Genomic DNA, 24,482 nt, shown 5'->3' with positions numbered 1-24,482 from the left:
CTCCTTGGCCTCTGCTGTTCCCCGAGGCACCCCTACTGTGGTCGGAGTACCCGTCCTATTGACTGAGAGTTCAGTTCAGGTCTCCCTTGATCAGATTCTTTTACACCCCCACCTTGGCTTACCCTCCTCTCCTCTCCTTGCCCGGACAGCAAGGTGGTTCAATGGCTGAAACACGCCCACAGTCATCTCTATTATTTTCATCTCTTCAGAGAGCTCCTGATAAGGATGCGGGAGAGTTATTTGAGGATACCTTCCAGAGCCTGAGGCAGTCGGGGCTGAGGGTCTCAAATGGGGGTACCTCTACCTCTGAGGGGTTGGATTTTCTTCTTAGGCTTAACCTCTGGTGGTTGATGCTGTCTTGCCACCTCTTCACATTTACCGAAACAACACATCATGCAGTATATTCTATACCCCTTTTGCCAACTTCTATTTCATGTTTCCAAAACTGAATTTTCTTTAGATCAAAAGAGACACCATACAGCCAATCACCACAACTCCACCCATACAAATCACTGGAGAATGTTACAGAGTACCTGCTGTCCCCTGTTTCTAACCAAACCTTGTCAGCAGGTGAACCTGGGGGAACCAACAGGTCACCTAGGAGTTGAAAATTATAATTTTCAATCTTTCTTTGTGTATTCACTGGCGCATTTGTTAGTGGATCAGCAGTCCATGCCTGGGTGGGTAGTCCATTTCTGAAAGTCCTTCTTGGGTTTGTGGATTGGTCGGCCAACCAAATACCAAATACTGAGGTCCATATTTTAATCTATATTGAGTCTTGTCCCCTCCTCCAAGTCCCTTCTTGTTCTTTACCTGAACTCAGGGAATGGTCACCAACCAGTTCAGGATGACACTCGCCCCCGATCCAGATCTTGATTCTTTTCTTTCAAGGAAGTCTGGAATTGGAAGAATGGGCAAAAAAGTGGCAGATCGAATATAGTGTTGGGAAACGTATGATAATACATTTTGGTAAAAGGAACAATAGTACGGACTATTATCAAAAATGTGGAGAAGGTTCAAATATCAGACTTAGGAGTTTCATGCAAGACTCCCAGAAGGTTAATTTACAGGTTGAGTGTGTGGTAAAGAAGGCAGATGCAAAGTTAGCATTTATTTCAAGGAGAATAGAATACAAAAGCAAGATGATAATGCTGCAACACACATCAAAGTTGCTGGTGAACGCAGCAGGCCAGGCAGCATCTCTAGGAAGAGGTACAGTCAACATTTCAGGCCAAGACCCTTCGTCAGGACTAACTGAAGGAAGAGTGAGTAAGGGATTTGAAAGTTGGAGGGGGAGGGGGAGATCCAAAATGATAGGAGAAGACAGGACGGGGAGGGATGGAGCCAAGAGCTGGACAGGTGATAGACAAAAGGGATACGAGAGGATCATGGGACAGGAGGTCCCGGAAGAAAGACCAGGAGGTGGGCAGGACGCAGAGGATGGGCAAGGGGTATATTCAGATGGACAGAGGGAGAAAAAGGAGAGTGAGAGAAAGAATGTGTGTATAGAAATAAGTAACAGATGGGGTACGAGGGGGAGGTGGGGCATTAGCGGAAGTTAGAGAAGTTGATGTTCATGCCATCAGGTTGGAGGCTACCCAGACGGAATATAAGGTGTTGTTCCTCCAACCTGAGTGTGGCTTCATCTTTACAGTAGAGGAGGCTGTGGATGGACATGTCAGAATGGGAATGGGATGTGGAATTAAAATGTGTGGCCACTGGGAGATCCTGCTTTCTCTGGCGGACAGAGCGTAGATGTTCAGCAAAGCGGTCTCCCAGTCTGCGTCGGGTCTCGCCAATATATAAAAGGCCACATCGGGAGCACCGGACGCAGTATATCACCCCAGCCGACTCACAGGTGAAGTGTTGCCTCATCTGGAAGGACTGTTTGGGGCCCTGAATGGTGGTAAGGGAGGAAGTGTAAGGGCATGTGTAGCACTTGTTCCGCTTAAGGGAGCACTTCCTCCCTTACCACCATTCAGGGCCCCAAACAGTCCTTCCAGGTGAGACAACACTTCACCTGTGAGTCGGCTGGGGTGACTCTCGATGTGGCCTTTTATATATTGGCGAGACCCGACACAGACTGGGAGATCGCTTTGCTGAACATCTACGCTCTGTCCGCCAGAGAAAGCAGGATCTCCCAGTGGCCACACGTTTTTATTCCACATCCCATTCCCATTCTGACATGTCTATCCACGGCCTCCTCTACTGTAAAGATGAAGCCACACTCAGGTTGGAGGAACAACACCTTATATTCCGTCTGGGTAGCCTCCAACCTGATGGCATGAACTTTGACTTCTCTAACTTCCGCTAAGGCCCCACCTCCCCCTCGTACCCCATCTGTTACTCATTTTTATGCACACATTCTTTCTCTCACTCTCCTTTTTCTCCCTCTGTCCCTCTGAATATACCCCTTGCCCATCCTCTGGGTACCCTCCCCCCCGTCTTTCTTCCCGGACCTCCTGTCCCATGATCCTCTCGTATCCCCTTTTGCCTATCACCTGTCCAGCTCTTGGCTCCATCCCTCCCCCTCCTGTCTTCTCCTATCATTTTGCATCTCCCCCTCCCCCTCCAGCTTTCAAATCCCTTACTCACTCTTCCTTCAGTTAGCCCTGACGAAGGGTCTTGGCCTGAAACGTCGACTGTACCTCTTCCTAAAGATGTTGCCTGGACTGCTGCGTTCACCAGCAACTTTTATGTGTGTTGCTTGAATTTCCAGCATCTGCAAAATTCCTGTTGTTTGCATGATAATGTTATTTATTAGACACTAGTCAGGCCACACTTAAAGTATTGTCAACAGTTTTGGGTCCCATATCTCGGAAAGGATGTGTTGTAATTGGAGAGAGTTCAGAGGAGGTTCATGAGGATGATTCCGGGTATGAAGGGGTTAGCGTATGAGGAGCTTTGGGCCTGTACTCACTGGAATTTAGAAGAATGATGGAGAAATCTCATTGAAACCTACTGAATGTTGAAAGTACTAGATAGGGTGAATGTAGAGAGGATGTTTCCTATGGTGGGGATATCCAGAACTAGAGGGCACAGCCTCCAAATTGAGAGGCGGCCCTTTAGAACTTTCTATAGATGCTGCCTGGCCTGCTGTGTTCCACCAGCTCTTTGTGTGTCCCTTTAGAGCAGAAGTAAGGAGGAATCTTTTAGCCAGAGAGTAGTAAATCTGTGGAATGCTCTGCCACAGACTGTGGTGGAAGCCAAGTCCGTGGGTATATTTAAGGCAGGAGTTGATCGTTTCCTGATCGATTAGTGCATCGAAGGATATGGCAAAAAGGCAGGTATATGGGGTTGAATGGGATCCAGGGTGAGCCATGATAGAATGGTGGAGCAGACTTGATGGGCTGAATGGCCTAATTCTGTTCCTATGTCTTATGGTCTCACTAGTCGGCTTCCTCTACTTAAGGTTCCAATTTCTCAGTCGGAGTTCACTTGGATCCTGTATCTATAGGGATCCCATCCTCTTCGCCAGATGGTCAGAAAAATTTACTACTGTATCACTGATTAGACTTAAACAAAGACACAGACCCCAGTATTCAGTTTAATTTCTTTATTACATTTGGAGAGCCCACTGAGAGACTCTGCTAAAGCGAGCACAAGCATGGTCTTTTATATCCTAAAGTACATGCAGTTCACCAGTTTTCATGGGTCAAGAGACCCTGTTTAGATCTTATTGACAAGGTTCAGGCTGCTTCCAAACCTTGCACAAAATTAGACATTGGATCCCCACAAACACAACCAGTTCCCCATTAATTAAAAGAAACCTAGCCGTTAGCCATGTAATCCTGAAGGCCAACAGTCCTTCTCCATTGGTTACAAAAACCAAGTCATTAGTCATATAGCTGTAAGGTTTTCTCCTTAAATTCAAAATGCATGCTCATCAGTTCTTTATCTCTAACAGGACTTATTGCTAATTAGTATGAGTAGGCAGACAGACCTCACTTGCTTCCTACCCTGCTATCTTCGTGATTTTATTAACCCTTAATTCTCAAGCTTAATTTTTCTTACACACATACCTTTTGTGTACTTTGTGCAATTGATCTTTAAACACCCTCCGTATGTCTTATGTGGACTAGCCAGGAAAAAAGGATGTTCCCAATTCACTTTTCTTAATTCCTGCTTTATATCTTCAAAATTTGCCCTAATCCAAGTTAAAACTCTCCTGCAAGGACCATACCTATCCTTATCTATAGCTATCCAGAAAATTAAGGAGTTGTGGTCACTTTTCCCTAACTGCTCACCCACAGTAAGGTCAATCACCTTGCCAAGCTGATTACCCAACACTAGGTCCAGTACAGCCCCTCCTCTCATTGGACTATCTGCATAGTGATTTAAGAAACCCTCCCGGATACACTTCACAAATCCTGCCCTATCTAAACCCCTGGGACTAAGAAGGTCCCAGTTTATTATGGGAAGCTGAAATCTTCCATGAAAACAACCCCGTTATTTTGACACATTTCATTAATCTGATTATATATCTGTTCCTCAATGTCTCAATGTCTTAGAGGGTCTGTAGTCCAATCTCATCAGTGTGATTGTACTCTTCCTATTCTTAAGTACTAACCAAATGGACTCAGTGTCTGACCCCAACATTATGTCTCCTATGAGTGCTACTGTGATGTTGTCCCTGGTTAGTAGTGTAACTCCCCCACTTTACCGCCTTCTCTATCTTTTCTATTTTTTGTTATTTTTTGGTACAATAATCATCCACTCCTGCTCCTCCCTCAGTTAAACCTCTATAATGATCACAATATTGTAGTTCCATGTACTGATCCACAGTCCAAGTTCATCACCTTTATCCATAATATGCCTAGCATTTAAACTAACCATCGCATCATATCTGTTACTGTATTTCAATTTTGTCTATCAATACTTTCCCTGACATCTACCTTCCTGGCCAATCCTTCACTTACTGAGCTAGTGCCTCAGTTCCCAGCCCTTAGCAAAACTAGTTTAAACCCTCCTGAGTTGCATTAGTAAACCTACCGGCCAGGATATTAGTTCCCCTCCAGTTCAGGTGCAACCCAATGTGCAAGCTAATTCTAGAAATACAGAGAAAAAGAAAACATAGAAAACCTACAGCACAATACAGGCCCTTCGGCCCACAAAGTTGTGCCAAACATGTCCCTACCTTAGAAATTACTAGGGTTACCGATAGCCCTCTATTTTTCTAAGCTCCATGTAGCAATCCAAAAGTCTCTGAAAAGACCCTATCGTATCCAACTCCACCACCATTGCCAGCAGCGCATCCCACGCACTCACCACTCTCTGTGTAAAAAACTGACTCCTGACATCTCCTCTGTACCTACTCCCCAGCATCTTAAACCTGTGCCCTCTTGTGGCAGCCATTTCAGCCCTGGGAAAAAGCCTCTGACTATCCACACAATCAATGTCGCACATCATTTTATACACCTCTGTCAGGTCACCTCACATCCTCCGTCGTTCCAAGGAGGAAAGGCCGAGTTCACTCAACCTGTTTTCATAAGGTATGCTCCCCATTCCAGACAATATCCTTGTAAATCTCCTCTGCACCCTTTCTATGGTTTCCACATCCTTCCTGTAGTGAGGCGACCAGAACTGAGCACAGTACTCCAAGTGGGGTCTGACCAGGATCCTATATAGCTGCAACATTACCTATCGGCACCTAAATTCAGTTCCACGATTGATGAAGGCCAATACACCGTTTGCCTTCTTCACCACAGAGACAACCTGCACAGCTGCTTTGAGCACCCTATGGACTCGGACCCCAAGATCCCTCTGATCCTCCACACTGCCAAGAGTCTTACCATTAATACTATATTCTGCCATCATATTTGACCTACCAAAATGAACCACCTCACACTTATCTGAGTTGAACTCCATCTGCCACTTCTCAGCCCAGTTTTGCATCCTATCAATATCCCGCTGTAACCTTTGACAGCCCTCCACACTATCCACAACACCTCCAACCTTTGTGTCATCAGCAAACTTACTAACCCATCCCTCCAATTTCTCATCCAGGTCATTTATAAAAATTACGAAGAGTAAGGGTCCCAGAACAGACCCCTAAGGCACGCCACTGGTCACCGACCTCCGTGCAGAATATGACCCATCTACAATCACACTTTGCCTTCTGTGGGCAAGCCAGTTCTGGATCCACAAAGCAATGTCCCCTTGGATCCCATGCCTCCTTACATTCTCAATAAGCCTTGTATGGGGTACCTTATGAAATGCCTTGCTGAAATTCATATACACTACATATACAGCTCTACCCTCATCAATGTGTTTAGTCACATCCTCAAAAAATTCTATCAGGCTCCTGAGGCATGACCTGCCCTTGACAAAGCCATGCTGACTATTCCTAATCATATTATACCTCTCCAAATGTTCATAAATCTTGCCTGCCAGGATCTACTCCATCAACTTACCAACCACTGAAGTAAGACTCATTGGTCTATAATTTCCTGGGCTGCCTCCACTCCCTTTCTTGGATTAGGGAACAACATCTGCAACACTCCAATCCTCTGGAACCTCTCCTGTCCCCATTGATGATGCAAAGATCATTGCCAGAGGCTGAGCAATCTCCTCATTTGCCTCCCACCGTAGCCTGGGGTACATCCTATCCGGTCCTGGTGATTTATCCAACTTGATGCTTTCCAAAAGCTTCAGCACACCCTCTTTCTTAATATCTATGTGCTCAAGCTTTTCAATCTGCTGCAAGTCATCACTACAATCATCAAGGTCCTTTTCCACAGTGAATACTGAAGTAAAGTATTCATTAAGGATCTCTGCTATTTCCTCTGGTTCCTTACACACTTTCCCACTGTCACACTTGATAGGTCCTATTCTTTCACGTCTTATCCTCTTGCTCTTCACATACTTGCAGAACGCCTTGCGGTTTTCCTTAATCCTGCCACCAAGCCCTTCTCATGGCCCCTTCTGGCTCTCTAAATTTCCTCCTTAAGCTTCTTCCTGTTAGCCTTATAATCTTCTAGATCCCTAGCATTACCTAGCTCTCTGAACCTTTCATAAGCTTTTCTTTTCTTCTTGACCAGATTTACGACAGCCTTTGTACACCACGGTTCCTGTACCCTACCATAACTTCCCTGTTTCATTGGAATGTACCTATGCAGAACTCCATACAAATATCCCCTGAACATTCACCACATTTCTTTCGTACCTTTCCCTGAGAAAATCTGTTCCCAGTTTAAGCTTCCAATTTCCTGTTGATAGCCTCATGATTCCCCTTCTCCAATTAAATGCTTTTCTAACTTGTCTGTTCCTATCTCTGTCCAATGCTATTGTAAAGGAGATAGAAGTATGATCACTATCTCTAAAATGCTCTCCCACTGAGAGATCTGACACCTGACCATGTTCATTTCCCAATACCAAATCAAGTACAGTCTCTCCTCTTGTAGTCTTATCTACATATTGTGTCAAGAAACTTTCCTGAACACACCTAAAAAACTCCACCCCATCTAAGCCCCTTGCTCTAGGGAGATGCCAATCGATATTTGGGAAATTAAAATCTCCCACCATGACAACTGTGTTATTATTATGCCTTTCCAGGATCTGTTTCCCTATTTGCTCCTCGGTATCCCTGTTACTATTGGGCGGCCTATACAAAACACCCAGTAAGGTTATTGACCCCTTCCTGTTCCTAACCTCCACCCTCAGAGACTCTGTAGACAATCCCTCCATACGTCCACCTTTTCTGCAACCATGACACTATCTCTGATCAACAGTGCCACACCCCCACCTCTTTTGCTTCCCACCCTGTCCTTTCTGAAACATCTAAAATGCAGCACCTGAAGTAACCATTCCTGTCCCCGAGCTATCCAAGTCTCTGTAATGGCCACCACATCATAGCTCCAAGTACTGATCCACATTCTAAGCTCCTCTGCTTTGTTCACAACACTCCTTGTGCTAAAATAGACACATCTCAAACCATCGGTCTGAACGCGTCTCTTCTCTATCACTTACTTATCCTCGCTCACACACTGTCTGCAAGCTTTCTCTATTTGTGAGCCAACCACCTCTTCCCCAGTCTCTTCAGTTCGGTTCCCACCCCCCAACAATTCTAGTTTAAACTCTCCCCAGCAGCCTTAGCAAACCTGAATTCAGAACCAAATTCTGAATTTGATGGGCCAAGTCACTGTGGATCCCATGCAATATAATCCTCTGGATGAACTTACCATGAAGGACCTTATTGAGTGACTTACTAAAGTCCATGTGGCCAACATCCACAACTCTGGCTCCATCAATCACCTCTATCACCTCCTCAAAAAAAATCAGTGAATTTAGTAAAATATGAGTTGGTAAAATTTTGCAAATATTTAGTAAAATATTTGCAAGGTAAAGATAAATACTTAGCCATATTACATTTTCAGGACAGTTAATAAACCCCATTACTTCAGGCCAGTCTTCTCTATGTGGAAATAAAACACACAGCTCTCCTGTTCCCAATGGGCACAATAACCGTTACTGAGTCATTAGTTTGTAGCCTTCAGTGTTTCCACTTGCTTCATAGCTCAAAAACCAAAGTTATGCACAATTCTCCAAGTGTGAATTCACAGGCACACATGTGGGTTTCATGCATGGCTTCCCTGCTGTTGAGTCCGTCTTTGCTTAATAATATATCATATTTATTGTGTGCGTGTGTGTGTGCACAAGTATCTGTAAAACAGAAAGCACTGCAATCACTGAGCAGGTCAGGCATCATCTGTGGAAAAAGGTTCCCTCTCCATGGCAGCTGCCTTACCTTTTGAGTGTTTCCAGCACTGTTATCTTCACCTCAGAATTCCAGCATCTGAAGGTTTGATTGGTGGTACTTGTTTATATTTTGTTAAGATTTGATATCCTTGACTTGACTTGGCTCGTTACTGGCTTTCATTTCAGCGATAATTGCTTCTAACACCTCCTTTCTTTTTTCTAACAGGAGATCCAGACACAGTTCAGGTAAACTCTTTTGTCGATTACACACTGATACCAATATAAAATGTTGATGATGTAACACTGATGTAAGAAGGGAAGAATGCTGAAGGAATGTGGGGAAATGAATCTTCGGATTCAGAACCACAGATAATTTTTCTCATTCAAGCCATCTCAAGCTAGAGATGCTATTAAAGAAAGGTGTCACTGAAATGTTTATGGGCTCGTCATAGAGATAGTGTCTGTGCAATAGGTTCCACCACAATCCCAGAATACTTTCTCTTGTACATGAAGACTCCAGATTGTATTTTGCCTTCTCTTCCACCTCTTTCTCATTTTTCTTCTTTCCCTCTTTCTCTCTCCCCTCTCTCCCTCTTATACCTTCATCCTCTTATTTCCCACATTCACCTGCCCTACCTCCTGCCTATTTCTTCCCTCCCTTTTATGCTACCCATCTCTCTGCCCTTTTCCTCATGACTCCACTTCTCTTAATCTTACTCTCTGCATTTCTCTGGGCATATTTGCAACCTATTTATATACCCAGTCATCCTTTAACAACCTATCTCACTATCCACAATGCCACAAATCTTTGTTTCACCTAAGAACTTACTAACCAACCTATCCGTATCATTTATATTTATATACAACACACAGTAAAGTCCCAGTATGGATTCCCACAGAACAACAGTATTCCCGGAAACAACAGGAATTCTGCAGATGCTGGAAATTCAAGCAACACAGATAAAAGTTGCTGGTGAGCGCAGCAGGCCAGGCAGCACCTCTTCCTAGAGATGCTGCCTGGCCTGCTGCATTCACCAGCAACTAACAGTATTCCCGGTCCTGTAGCTAAAATAACTCCAACCAACCATTACCCTCTGTCTTCTATGTGAAGTAAGTTCTGAATTCAAACAGCCAGGTCCTTGTGGATTCCATGCATCTTAAACTTCAGGATGAGCCTCCCATGAGGGACATTGTGAAAAGTCTTACTGAAATCAACATAGATTCCATCAACAGCTTTACCTTTGCCAATCACCTTCCTCACATCCTCGAAAATCTCATTCAAGTTTGTACAGCACTACTTGCTCCACAAAGAACCATGCTGACTCTATCTAATGAGGCTATTGTTTTCCTTACACTCATAAATCATATTTCTAAGAATTATTTCCACCACCATCCCTACTACTGGTGCAGGGCTCACTGACCTGTAGTTTCCAGGATTGTTTTTATTTCACTTCGGAATAGGAGAACGTCAGCTGCTTGCCAGTCATCCGGAACTTTCCCGTGGACATAAAGGTCTTTGCAACTTCCCAGGAATCTTATCTCTTATACCACTCAAATAACATGGGCTATATCCAATCAGGACCTGGAGACTAACTCGCCTTAATGTTCTTTTAGGGAAATAACCCGGACACTTTGTTTATCTAAAGATGCCCTGACATATTAAGATGCCCCATTATTTTCATTAAGTTGCCTCATTAACTTATTATCGTCAAGCCTTTCTCCTTAGTAAATGCTGATGCAAACAAAATACTTGTTTCAGACCTCACCCGCAGCCAGTACAGCTTTCTTCTTAATGTTCAGTGGTTCTACGAATGTAATCAAGGATTATTTAAATAATTTAATATTTTTTTACAAAATAATCTATTGTGTTGCAGAGGATGTTTAAAATCACTGATGATTAGCAAGGTCTCTTTCTAGTCAGAGCAGATCCCTTCTCTCATGATCCTTGCACCTCCTTACTCTCTAGTTCTCTTGTACATTCTAACAACTTCATCTTCCTTAGTTGACTAAGAAATCATGCTAAAATCAGAAATATTATGGGAGGGATGGTGGGGGTTAAAAGACAGGGAGGAAAGAGAGAGGAGTGAGTATAGAAAGGAGGAGAGAGTGGTGGGAAAAGAGACAAAGGGTTGAGAGGGGCAAGAGAAAGGGAGACAGACAAAGACATGGTGACTGGAGAAAGAGACGTGGGTAAAATAATGGAGAGAGTTGCAAGGAGTAAGGAGGTAGAGAGGTGAGACTGAGTGAGAGGGAAGAGCAAATAGAAAAGGAAGAGGAGTTGCGGAGAGAGTGTGAAATGCAAGACAGAAAGGGAAAGAGATAAAAAGGAAGATCTGGTGTATAGAGAGTACAGGGAGATCAGAGAGGTTCATAGGAAGGGAAGAGTGAGGAATACAGGGGAGATCTGAAGGTAAGAGATGGACAAGATGACAAAGTAAGGAAGGGAGAAAGGGAAGTGTGAGGGGGGAAGGGTTTGGGGAGGGGAGACAGAGAGAGAAGCAGTGAGAGAGTGCATGAGGGGAATAAAGAAGCAGAGAGGAGAAGGGGATGGAGGAGAGAAGGGCAGGGAAAGAAGGCAGTGGAGAGGGGAGAAGTTGGAGTGGATGAAGTGGTAAGAAAAAGAAAGAAGTGGGGCAGACAGAAGATGGGGAGGATGATAGAGAAAGGATGGATAGGGCATAAATTTTTAATAAGCGGATCGGCAAATACAACAGCCCCCTTCTTTTTTCTGAAACCCTGTCAATGAATTGTATCCATTGCTAGTTCAACTTCGAAAGAATCTGCTCCTGAAATTGCATGTTGCCCTTGATGATCTAATGACAACTCTGTTGATAAAAATATTTGATTTAAATGTTTACTCGTGTGTGGCAGACGATCAGAATATTGAATCGACTTTCCTTTCTTCAGGCTGCGACGGTGGATAACGAGGTCCCCTATGCAACGATTAACCTGGCTGCATCGAACAAAGCTGAACCGAGTGCTCCAGTAACTACAGAGAACACCTTGTATGCACAGGTTAAAAGAGAGCGGGCAGAGCCTGCCACAAATGAGATTTCAGTTTAATCTGATCTCCTGAGTGTATCCATATGGGTTTTGACACTGCTTCGCTGTGCCCCACGCAGGTATCTCTGCAAAGAAATTTTCACAACTTCTTTGCACGTTGATTCTCTGCCTGAAAGCCACACCTCCTCACCCCACCATGACTAGGTCACACGGCAGACCAGACAGCACAGGAAGATGTATATGTTCATTCCTAGTGCTGAATTTGCAAAGCAGCCATCTGTAGTGCATTTAAACCCTTTTGTTGATCATTTAGTGACAGCTTTCTTCCAATGTGCAAGTTTGAAAGCAATTGATTTGCCTCTTTTTCACTTCCCTCTTCTGTGTTCCAGTGGAGTGACCGTTTTGCCCTGACCTTTCACTCTCTCCTGTCTTGTCAATACAGATCATTTCCTTGCTGAATTCATCTAAACAAATGAGCTGGCAGCATTGTCAGAACAATATTAGGTACTTTTCCCAACAGTGGCCTCCTGGCATTCAGATTGGTGGGTTTCTGAAAGCCAGTAGTCTCTCAGAGTTTGGCACATTCCCACTGGCTTTTCAGGTTTGCAGAGTAGGTTAAGGGCCTTTGATTGAGCTATAGGACCTGGATGGTGGAGAGAATGGGTCTCTTACTTTAAAGATTCAATTTAGGGGTTTGCGAATCACTGGACTTCCCCACATTCCCAGAAAAACTTTTCCTCCAACGACTTGTCCAATGGCCTTGGTAAATTACCATCTGGTTCCGATCATTTCATAAAAGAGCACTGTATTCTTAATACAGTGATTGTTTTGGCAATTATACAAAGAAGTAATTTGTTATTTGTTTTAGCTAACCACAGCATGAAATTTAATTCTATTATCGAGCATCCCTTTAAGTGCAAAGGTCTGAAGGGATACGATGCAATTGCTTAACATGCAGTGATCAGACTTGGATGCAAAGGAAAATCAAATTATTGGTGGGAGAGGAGGGATGATAGGTGATAATTGGTTAGTTAGGATTCTCCTGGGCATATTAGAGTCATCCTGTTTCTTCTAGTTTATATTAAATCCAATTGTCTATTATTCCTGGACTTTCTTGAGTGTCCCCAACATGTTTAAGTTTCTCTATTGACACAGTATTATAACACATTCCACTTTAGCCAGTGGGATATAATGATGTTTAGAAAATGGGGAACCTAATGCATTTTGAGGGGTGCCAAAACTGAGCCTCTGGGAATTTCAGAGGAGGTCATGAATCAGACCCCCACCTCCCCCCACTGTATTTCAAGAGAGAAACAGGGAACACTGCCTGGTATACCTGATCTTAAATGACTGAGATCATCAAACTAATCTCATTATTTTTTTGTCAGGTGCTGGTGGCACGAAAAAAATGTAACACAGATCTGAATATCTGCATGAGGTATGCAATTCAGTTTAAGTCCTTCAAACATCAAGTCACTCTGGTATGCCTTAGTACAGTACCGTGTGACATCAGGCTGTGTAGCATTGGGAAACTATGTAGCATTAGTTGTCAATTCTCCCCGAGGTCTTTTGCATTCTTCTTTACCACCCTTGGTAGCAAACAAGACTTTCACCTTCGGATGTAGTGATTGACCGTTGCTAATTGGTTAATGATCAATTTTTGTCACATGTTCCAGAGTACAATGAAAACACTGTTTCCTTTAACCTCCGCATGGCTGCGTGGGAACTGAAACGCGCCTGCACACATAACCTTAGTTGTTGGGCAGCTCGAACTGGATGCAGCTAGAAAAAACTTAAGAAACATGATTGATTTTTCTTTGTTGTTCTGTGTTTCATAGTACCTTCAATTATTAAATAAAGTCAGAAGTGATTTTTCAATTTTCATTCTAAATATTCATTCTGAACTTCAAATGGAACACAGTTTATTACTTTCGTCCTCGATTGTAAACCAATTAAAGAAAACAAGAAGTGAATTTTATGTACACAGTGACAAAATTGGCAAACTGTTGGCTAATCAATTGAAGTCTAATTATGCTAAATCTCAAATTAATCAGATTTATAACCAAAATAATCGCCTGATACTTGATCATGTGGGGATTAATCAAACCATCTGTGATTTTTACTCTTCCTTATATCAATCAGAGTCTCCTCGAGATTCTAAATATATGAATGATTTTTTAGATAATTTAGACTTCCCTGAGATTTCACAGGATATGGCTTCTATGTTAGATACTCCCATTACCATGGATGAGATTAAGAATGTTATTTTCTCTATGAATTTGGGGAAAGCTCCTGGCCCTGATGGGTTTACCGTAGAATTTTATAAATGTTTTGCTCCTTCATTAATCCCTTGGCTCTGTAGGGTTTTTGAGGCTTCTTTGAAACTTGGTAAACTTCCTGAATCTTTTAATAGAGTGTCAATTTCTTTAATTTTAAAGAAGGATAAAGATCCTGCTCAATGTGCATCTTATAGACCAATACCTTTATTAAATGTTGATTCTAAAGTTTTTTCTAAGTTATTAGCAAATAGATTAGAAAAAGTACTTCCCTCTATTATTTCGGAAGACCAAACGGGTTTTATTAAAGGTCGTTACTCTTTTTATAATATTCGTACACTGTTAAATATCACTTATACTCCCTCACAAAATGTTCCTGAATGTGTTATCTCTTTAGATGCCGAGAAAGCTTTTGATAGAGTAGAATGGCCTTATTTATTTAAGGTGCTTGAAATGTTTAATTTTAGCTCGAAATTTATATCCTGGATTAAACTCTTATATTATTCTCCCGTGGCCTCGGTCCGTACTAACTCTTTAAGTTCACCTTTTTTCCCTCTTTTTCGAGGTACTCGACAAGGTTGTCCTCTTAGTCCCTTATTATTTGATATTGCATTAGAACCTCTTGCAATTGCCATTCGAGAATCTCCAAATATTACTGGGATAACTCGGGGCTTAAAGTCCCATAAATTATCACTCTATGCTGATGATTTACTTTTGTATATTTCTAACCCTCAAAAATCCATCCTGGCTGTTTTAGAGTTATTAGCACAATTTGGTCTTTTTTCAGGTTATAAATTAAATCTTAGTAAGAGTGAACTCTTTCCGATTAATAAACAACTTCCCTTATATTATAAATTTCCATTTAAATTGATTAATAATTATTTTTCATATCTTGGGATTAAAATTACTTGTAAATACAAAGATTTATTTAAGACTAACTTTTTACCATTAATAGACCATATTACTCAACTTTCATCTAAATGGTTTCCTTTATATTTAACTTTGATTGGTCGTATTAATGCAGTTAAGATGGTTTTTTTTGCCAAAATTTTTATATATATTTCAGGCATTACCAATCTTTGTTCCAAAATCTTTTTTTGACAAAGTTGACTCTAAAATTTCTTCATTTATTTGGCAGAATAAAAACCCGAGACTGGGTAAAATACATTTACAGAAAGCTAAGAGAGATGGAGGCTTAGCATTACCTAACTTTCGATTTTATTATTGGGCAATTAATATTCGACATATGAAATTCTGGTTACTGGACCAGGATATACTATCCATTCCTAAATGGGTAGTATTGGAATTACAATCTGTTCAGGGTTTTACACTTGGCTCTATTTTAGGTTCCTCTCTTCCTTTTGATTGGAAACACCTTAAACAGGTGTCTAACCCGATAGTCAAGTATACCTTGCGTATTTGGTTTCAATTCAGAAAATTTTTTGATCCTAATCAATTTGGGTTAGCGATTCCTATTTTAGGTAACATTTTTTTCTCCCTCTTTTACGGATCGTGCTTTTCAAACTTGGAAGACTAAGGGTATTTCACAGTTTTTGGATTTATTTTTAGATGGTTCCCTTATGTCTTTTGAACAATTATCTAATAAATATAACTTATCAAGAATACATTTTTTTAGATATCTACAAGTTAGAAATTTCCTAAGTACTATACTTCCTTCCTTTCCAATGCTTCCTCCTACATACATTTTAGATACTATAATCAACCTTAATCCATGTCAGAAAGGTGCATCGGCTATGATTTATAATATTATTATGAAACTTAGGAAAGCTCCATTTGATAAGATTAGGGTAGATTGGGAACAGGAATTGGGGTTTACCATTTCCGTGGATGACTGGGGGCAGATTTTACAATTAGTCAATACTTCCTCTATCTGTGCTAAATATTCCCTAATTCAATTTAAAGTTGTTCATAGAGCACATATGTCCAAAGATAAGTTAGCGCGCTTTTATTCTCATATTAATCCTTTTTGTGATAGATGTCCGGGGCAGATAGCCTCTTTAACTCATATGTTTTGGTCTTGCCCTACTTTGGAAACTTTTTGGAGAGACATTTTTAATATTATCTCTAAGGTATTGAATATAGATATCTCTCCTCACCCTATTACTGCTATCTTTGGACTACCTAAAATTTCCAGTAATCTTTCCCCTTCAGCCCATAGAATGATTGCATTTCTTACTTTAATGGCGAAAAGATGTATCTTACAACATTGGAAAGAGCTTAATGCTCCAACTACCTTTTTTTTGGTTTTCTCAGACGATATTATGCTTGAATCTGGAGAAAATTAGAAGCAATCTTTATGACTCCTCATTTAAATTTGAACAGACTTGGAGATCTTTTATTCAATATTTTCATTTAATGTAATATATACCCTTCTTGTTTTTTTTTACTGTTTTTAATGGAGGTCGGGATTGAGGACGTGATTTTAAGTTTAACTCTGTTTGGTTTCAAGTTAGCCCATTGCTTTGCTTTGCTTTTAGTTAGTTGCACGGTGGGGTTTTTTTGGGTTTTTTTTTCCTTTTCTCTATTGATATATATATATAAAATTAGTATACTATTATGTTACCTTGGTATGTTATGTTTAAATTACATTGTTTGTAGTATTTTTTTTTGTATTAATATCTTCTGTAATTTTATTATATTCTAACAGTGTATTAGTGTCTATATGGCTTACCTTTTTGTATACTTATTTAATAAAAAGATTTAAAAAGAAAAGTAAATATTCATAGTATGTATTTCACAAAAAAATTTAAATGCCGCACAGTTTCCAGGCTCTGTAAAAACTTTCCTGCTGAAAGCAATGGATGATCTGCACAGCTATAAAAGAAAATTAGAGGGAACGTTGAGTGATAAGCTGGGCTTTCCTATCATCTATACAGATCATTTTATCACATCATTACATCAGGGTATTACCCAGGAAAGCAATAACAGAATGCAGAATATGATTACAGACAAAGACCTGCACAGGCAGACATTAATGTGTAAGGGCTATAACAAGATAGATTATGAAGTCGTGTTCATTTTATTGTGCAATATGTGTATTCAATAGAGTTATATCAGTGGGACAGAAGCTGTCTTTGAGCTTGCAATTGTGCATGGGTCAGAGCTTCGTTCTTACCAAAACTCCGCTGGGTACTGCCATTATACAGCTTCTTAAAATTTCGGAATTTGCTATTTATGTATATAAAAATACAAATGTATTCTATTACATATGTTGCCATAAATAAACGCATGAGAGGCATGTTACGTAGAGTTGCCTCTTTTGTTCATGCATGGACCTTGAAGATGGGCATTTGATAAGGAAAAGTGTAACCATGAGAGTTGAAAACAAAAATCTTGCAGTTGTGTTTTGAACAATCTGCCTTGATGTCACTCCTGAACCAAAAGACGAGGGGAAAGTGGGAGAAAGAAAAGAGGTATTGCATACTGGAATTGGCCCAATGCCATTCTAGATGTGGTAATGAAAGAGTGCAGGAGAGATGGAAGGCTGTAGTTAGAAGGAGAGATTGGTTAGGCTGAGCTTTTTCTCACTGGAATATAAAAGACTGAGGGCTGATCTTATTTATGTTTATCAACTTAAGAGTGTCAGAGATGGGCCAAAACAAATGTTGGAAATAATCAACAGGTGAGGCTGTATCTGTGCGAAGAGAAACAGAGTCAAAATTTCATGTCGGAGATTCCTTGCTATAACTGTTCTTCCCAAATATGCAGCTTGGCTTGCTGAATATTTCTCGAATTTTCAGTCTTTAGCTTTCCAGTATCTGCAGGTTTTAATTTAAATCTTCAGTAGATAATCAAAATGTTTTCTTCCTATACAAGGGAATCTATAACAAGAAGGCACAGGTTTAAGGTATGAGGGAAGATATTAATGGAAATTTGGGAGGTAGGGTTTTCGAATAGTAGATGGTAAAAATGTGGAAGGAGGAGCCAGAGGAGCTAGTCAAGGTAGATTTAGTACAATGTTTAAAAGGCATTTAGACAGAGAGTTGAATAGAAAAGGAGTAAAGAGATATGGGTCAGAAATAGGAACAAGGGAAATTTACTTCGTTCTCAGTAGCAAAGAAGATGGGGTAGGGATAATTTGGACACAGTAAATGTTTCTGATAGATTAAGATCAGATAGATCAATTGGGACAAAAGCACACCGAGTTTCAGTCACAAAGCTTAAAAACAAGACAATTACTCAGCCATGCCCACACTAACAATTGATTACCCATCCGTACTAATTTTACCTTTCAGCACTTGGCCAGTACAAATCTTTGCCTCGACAATTCAAGTGCATGTCCAGATACAATTTAAAATACTGTCACTTCTTAAATGCTCAAGCAATGTACTCACCACTCAGGTGAGTAAAGAAAGGCCCATATCAGATTCCTTCTAAGTCTACTGCCTCTTACCCTAAGTCCTCCAGTTTTATCTATCTTTACTATGGAGATTTTTTTTCCTCTATTCTACAAACGTTTGTACCTCATAATTTTATATACCACAATTTTACCTCCCATCCTCTGCTCATGGGAAAACCGATGTAGTCCCTCCAGTCTCTTTCACAACTGAAACACTCCCTCCCAGGCAATATCCTCGGCACACTCTCCAATGCCTTCTACAGTGGGGTGACCAAAACTGCAGGCTTTCCTCCAGTTGAGTTCTCAGCAACATTTTATAAAGTGGAAGCTCTTGTATTAAAGCAATCTGATAAGAAAAAGTCCATATTATCCCCTTTCTTAACCATGTTATCTACCTGCACTGCCCTTCATGTTGTATGTCCCAGTCTCAGCTAGATAACCCATGTTATCGACTTGATTCTAGGACAAACAACATGAATGGTAGAAATGAAAACTACAGGTACTTTGATGTAGAATTCCAATGATCCTTTAAGGACACTGAACAAACTTTGAACCTCTACACAATGTACCTATATTTTTTGACTTCAGAAAAATACACTCAATTTGATCAGAAACTCACAGTTCTTGAGAAAGCCATTCGAGTATTTGTCCTTGCTTTTCTAAGTGATTATTACTCCTGTCTCTCAGAAACCTTTCTAATAACTGCTCTACTACTGATACTAAGTTCACAAATTTGTCTTTGCCACACATTTTCTTGCTCTCCTTGAAAAGGGGAACCATTTTGGCTTCCTCTAGTTATAGCATTGGCTTTAAACCCAGTAAAGTTTTAAAATTCAGGGACAGACTCGCAGCTATTTCTTCCCTTGCCAAAGTAGAGCCCTGAGATAAATGTCATGGGACCATGAAGATTTATTGATCTTTAAGCCTGCTATGACGTTATGTATCTCTTCTTTCTTTATAGGGAATTTCATCTCCCCCATTCATCTCCAGCCACGAAATCCAATTACTTTGGAAACATTGATAATTTTTTTTCATTCAGGAGTTAGTCATTACATTCAGGTTCCTCCCATAGGTTGTTCATGTTATCAATATTGTCCTTTCTGTGTTTTCTCTTTTGCCCTTTAACTACTTGTAATTCTCCTCCATATTTTCAGACTATTTTCTAAGCAGGGAGAAATCCAGGAATCTGAGATGCAGAGGGAATTGGGAGTCCTTGTGCAGAACACCCTGAAGGTTAACTTGCAGGTTGAGTCAGTGGTGAGGAAGGCAAATGCCATGTTAGCATTCATTTCAAGAGGTCTAGAATATAAGAGCAGGGATGTGATGCTGAGGCTTTATAAGGCACTGGTGAGGCCTCACCTTGAGTATTGTGAACAGTTTTGGGCCCTTCTCTTAGAAAAGATGTGCTAGCATTAGAGAGGGTCCAGAGGAGGTTCACAGGGATGATTCCAGGAATGAAAGAGTTATCATACGAGTTATCATTAGATGACTCTGGGTCTGTACACACTGGAATTCAGAAGGATGTGGGGGGATTTCATTGAAACCGTTCAAATGTTGAAAGGCCTAGACAGAGTAGATATGGAAAGGATGTTTCCCATGGTGGGAGAGTCTAGGACAAGAGGGCACAGCCTCAGGATAGAGGGGCGCCCTTTCAACACGAGGTGTGGAGAAATTTCATTAGCCAAAGGGTGGCGAATTTGTGGAATTTGTTGCCACATGCAGCTACGGAGGCCAAGTTGTTGGGTGAATTTAAGGCAGAGATTTATCGGTTCTTGATTGGACATGGCATCAAAGGTTACGGGGAGAAGGCTGGGAACTGGGGTTGAGGAAGAGTAAAAAAAAGATCAGCCATGACTGAGTGGTAGAACAGACGCAATGTGCCAGATGGCCTAATTCTGCTCCTATGTCTTATGGTCTTATGGTATTTACCTTTATCTTGTCTGCCAGCAGTATTTTGAGACTTCACTTTGCTGTCTTAATTTCATTTCTAAGCACCTCCCTATGCATTATTTAAGGACTCCCATGTCCTTATTCTTCCATTCCTACTGTATTCTTCATTTTTTTAACTTTATCCAATCTTTCATATCCCCCTCCTCCCCCCACATCCAGGATTCCCTATCATTTTCGGCCTTGGGTTTCACTCTGACAGGAACATGCTGTCTCAGAACTCTCATGGCTTTATCTTTCAGAGTTTCCCACAGTTCAGATATAGAGCTACCTTGTAGTTGGCCTTCTCTGTGTTCTGTCTTACTTTTATGGAACTGTTGTTTCCCTAGTTTCAGATCCTTATTCCTGGTTGACCTCTATCCTTTTGCATAAACACTAAAAAATGTGGTTATTGTCATAATGTCCTTGTTACTGTATATTCTCCAAGTTAAAGTCCAGTAACCTTTCTTCATTCGTTTCAATATATTGTGTAAAATACCTCTCCTGGACACTCTACAGAACCACGCAGAATGCTGCAGGAACTCAGCAGCTCAGGCAGCATCTCTGCAAAAGAGTAAACAGTCGACACTTTAGGCCAAAACCCTTCATAGTCATAGAGAAGTACAGCATAGAAACAGGCCCTTCAGCCCATCTAGTCCATGCCAAAATCATTTAAACTGCCTACTCCCAATGACCTGCACTGGGAGCATAGCTCTCCTTACCCCTGCTACCCATGTACCTATCCAAACCTCTCGAACATTGAAATCGAGCTCACATGGACCACTTGTGTTGTCAGCTCATTCCACACTCTCAAGACCCCCTGAGTGAAGACATTTCCCCTCATGTTCCCCTTAAACTTCTCACCTTTTACCCTTAAGCCATGACCTTTGGTTGTAATCCCACCCAATGTCAGTGGAAAAAGCTGGCCTGCATTTACCCTATCTATATGCCTCATAATTTTGTATACCTCCATCAAATCTCCTCTCAGTCTTCTATGTTCGAAGGAATACAGTCCTAACCTATTCAATCTTTCCTTATAACCCGGTAACATCCTTGCAAATTTTCTCTGCATTCTTTCAACCTTGTTTACATCTTTCACAGGAGTTGACCAAAACTACACACAGTACTCCAAATTAGGCCTCACCAACGTGTTTTGCAACTTCAACATAACATCGCATCTCTCTTTATGTTTGTCACAATACAGAAATCTTGCCGTCCCTACATCTAATAGTTGGCTGCTCTGTGGGGAGGGGCTCTGCAATGCACCCCAAGAAAAGTTTTTACTCTGTTTTTGGTCCTATTCTCTATCTATAGGAACTTACTCAAGGAGCTTTCTCACCTAAGGTTATTATACCTTGGATACTCTGTTACCCGTTCTGCCTACATTTCAACCATATCTCAGGAATGACAGCACTGGCTTAGCTCCACTTGCTAATTACAGTTTTGAGTGCATCGTTTTCCCTTTTGTGCATTTATATTCTTATTCTGCCTACTGAACCTACTATTTTTCTTTCCTCTAGGTTACTGTACTGCCCTATCTGAATATCTGCTCTGAATTTCATTCCCCTGCCAATCCGGTTTAAAGTTTCCCCAACAAGGATATTGGAACTATTCTGGTTTAAGTATAGCCATCCCTTGTACAGGTCCTATCTTCCCTGGATGATACAGGAACCTAAAACCTACCTCCGTCAATCCTGCATCTGTCGGGCGGCATGTTTGTGTTCAAATCACAAACAAGAGGAAATCTGCAGGATGCTGGAAGTCCGAGCAACACACACAAAATGCTGGAGGAACTCAGCAGTCCAATCAGCATCTATGGGAATAGGAAGTGGAACTAAGGTGGGTGGCCACTGGGAGATACCATTTGTTCTGGCGGACAGAGCGTAGCTGCTCGGTGATATATCCGTTGCCCCGGCATAGATTTGACAAGCATCTATGGTCCGTCCATGAGTACAATGTGGAAAGATGTGAGGGAACAAAAGTATCATAGAAACATAGAAAATAGGTGCAGGAGTAGGCCATTTGGCCCTTCGAGCCTGCACCGCCATTCAGTATGATCATGGCTGATCATCCAACTCAGAACCCTGTACCAGCCTTCCCTCCATACCCCCTGATCCCTTTAGCCACAAGGGCCATATCTAACTCCCTCTTAAATATAGCCAATGAACTGGCCTCAACTGTTTCCTGTGGCAGAGAATTCCACAGATTCACCACTCCCTGTGTGAAGAAGTTTTTCCTAATCTCAGTCCTAAAAGGCTTCCCCTTTATCCTCAAACTGTGACCCCTCGTTCTGGACTTCCCCAACATCGGGAACAATCTTCCTGCATCTAGCCTGTCCAATCCCTTTAGGATTTTATACGTTTCAATAAGATCCCCCCTCAATCTTCTAAATTCCAATGAGTATAAGCCTAGTCGATTCAGTCTTTCCTCATATGAAAACATAAACACCTGGAATTTATATCATTGGTGAGAGTCAGGGAAAAGTTGACATTGGAAGGGAAATGGGTGTTTGTTCTGCACAAGCCATTGAAATGCAGGTGCATCCAGCTGAAAGTAAACACTGACACATAGAATTGTATGGTATTGTATGGGAAAGTAACTCTTTAGCCCAATTCACGCTGACTTTGAAGTTGATCTACCTGAATCCCATTTGCTTGCATTAGACAAATGTCTTATTTGTGTAGAAAAATACCCCTTGGATTTCTATTAAGTGACTTGATAGAGGGCATACTGAACTGCATTACACATTATATGTAAGAGGTATGTGCATAGCATAAGCCACGACATCATATGTCCGCGCCTCATAAAAAGAAATAAAAAACTAAATAGATAAGTTTCCTGTGTTTTTCTTTCAATTGGTTTCTGGAGTTACAAAACATAACTATATTGATGAGAAAGTTTTAAAATAAACTCGAGGCAATCACCTATGTGTTGAAGCAATGCATGCTTTTTCTGCAGAAGGGGAGAGAGGTGTTTGAGTTACAGAAAAGGCAATAAGTGGACAAAATGAACATGAAAACATAAACAGCAAGTACTAGGTGATAATTAACTAATAAACCGAAATGGATGGCTGCATCAGAAAGATGGATGTGTTCAATTGCACAATGGATAACTGGATGATGTACACCGAATTAATTGGGTAGTATTTTGAAGTAAATGAAATAGCAATGAAAAATGAGTATCAGTATCGCTGAGTGCAAAAGGTGGAAAAAACATACAGTTGGCTAAGAAGTATAGCTGCTCTAACCAACCTAGACAAACTGAGCTTTACTGATGTCGTGAATGTAGTGCAGGAACATTTAGAACTGAAACACTTGTTGTTTGCAAAATACTTTAGGTTTCATAAGCAGAATTAAAAGGAAAGCTGAGTCCATTTCAGCTTACATGGCTGAATTGAAGAAGTTATCCATGTATTGTCAGTTCATCTTAATGATGCACTGAGAGATTGTTTAGTTGTGGAATCTTACATGAAAACATTCAAAAGCAGCTCCTATCTGAAGCACAACTCGCATTAAAAGAGTAGTTGAAATCGCTGTACCAATGGAAACAGCAGCCAGAGACACAATTGAGTTGCAATCAGGAATTAAAGTGAGCATGAACAAAATAACAACAGCTAAACAGAACCATGCTTGGCCAAACAAATTGTGTTACTGTTGAGACGGGGGCTCACCATACACCAGACTGATGAAGGTTTAAAGGTGAAAGAAACTTGCAGAAGATGCAACAAGGGAGGACACATACAAAGAGCAAGCTGGGGAGACAAAAACAAGTGGACTGCACAGGGAAGAGAAAAAGATAAAAAGTCATTTCAAAAAGAGCACTGATCTGCATGTTGTTGAAGAAAACTCTGAGCCATGAGATTTATAATTTGAAAACTAACAAGAGACAAGCAATATGGCTTACACTAGAAGTGAAGTACAAGTTTTTTGAAATAGAATTGAACACTGGCTCAGCTGTTTCAGTCATTGAACAACCGAGTTTGAATAGCATTTCAAAGATACTGAACTGAAGCCTGCAGATATCCAACTAAAAACTTAAGTTGGACAAAAAATTACTCCTGTCAGAATGACATTTGTAAGAATGAAATACAACAGCTAGCAAGTCATATTGGACTTGTGTGTGGTAAAAGAAACCAGAGGGCCAGCATTGTAGGGATGTGATTGGCTGAAACAACTCCAACTTGATTGGAAATTCATCTACCATTCGCATGCCAAATCCCT

General features: G+C 41.0%; 1 protein-coding gene across 4 annotated transcripts in view; it reads left to right on the top strand.

The window, feature by feature from the left end:
• Positions 1-21,830, top strand: part of LOC134350250 (uncharacterized) — a 114,755-nt gene extending 92,925 nt beyond the window's left edge. For 3 of the 4 annotated variants that reach the window (XM_063055265.1, XM_063055264.1, XM_063055266.1), the window contains 2 exons: positions 8,924-8,943; positions 11,605-11,775. In XM_063055265.1, coding sequence (XP_062911335.1) covers positions 8,924-8,943; positions 11,605-11,760 — 176 coding nt within the window. In that variant the 3' untranslated portion in view covers positions 11,761-11,775. Of the gene's footprint in view, positions 1-8,923; positions 8,944-11,604; positions 13,139-21,782 lie in introns of those variants that run through there. The other variant, XR_010018856.1, reaches the window with a different exon arrangement.
• Positions 21,831-24,482: the final 2,652 nt, after the last annotated feature.

Source organism: Mobula hypostoma, chromosome 8 (genome assembly GCF_963921235.1).
Source record: "Mobula hypostoma chromosome 8, sMobHyp1.1, whole genome shotgun sequence".
Taxonomy (NCBI): domain Eukaryota; kingdom Metazoa; phylum Chordata; class Chondrichthyes; order Myliobatiformes; family Myliobatidae; genus Mobula; species Mobula hypostoma.
Note: the sequence above shows the minus strand (reverse complement) of the source record. Positions and strands in the feature narration are given on the sequence as shown.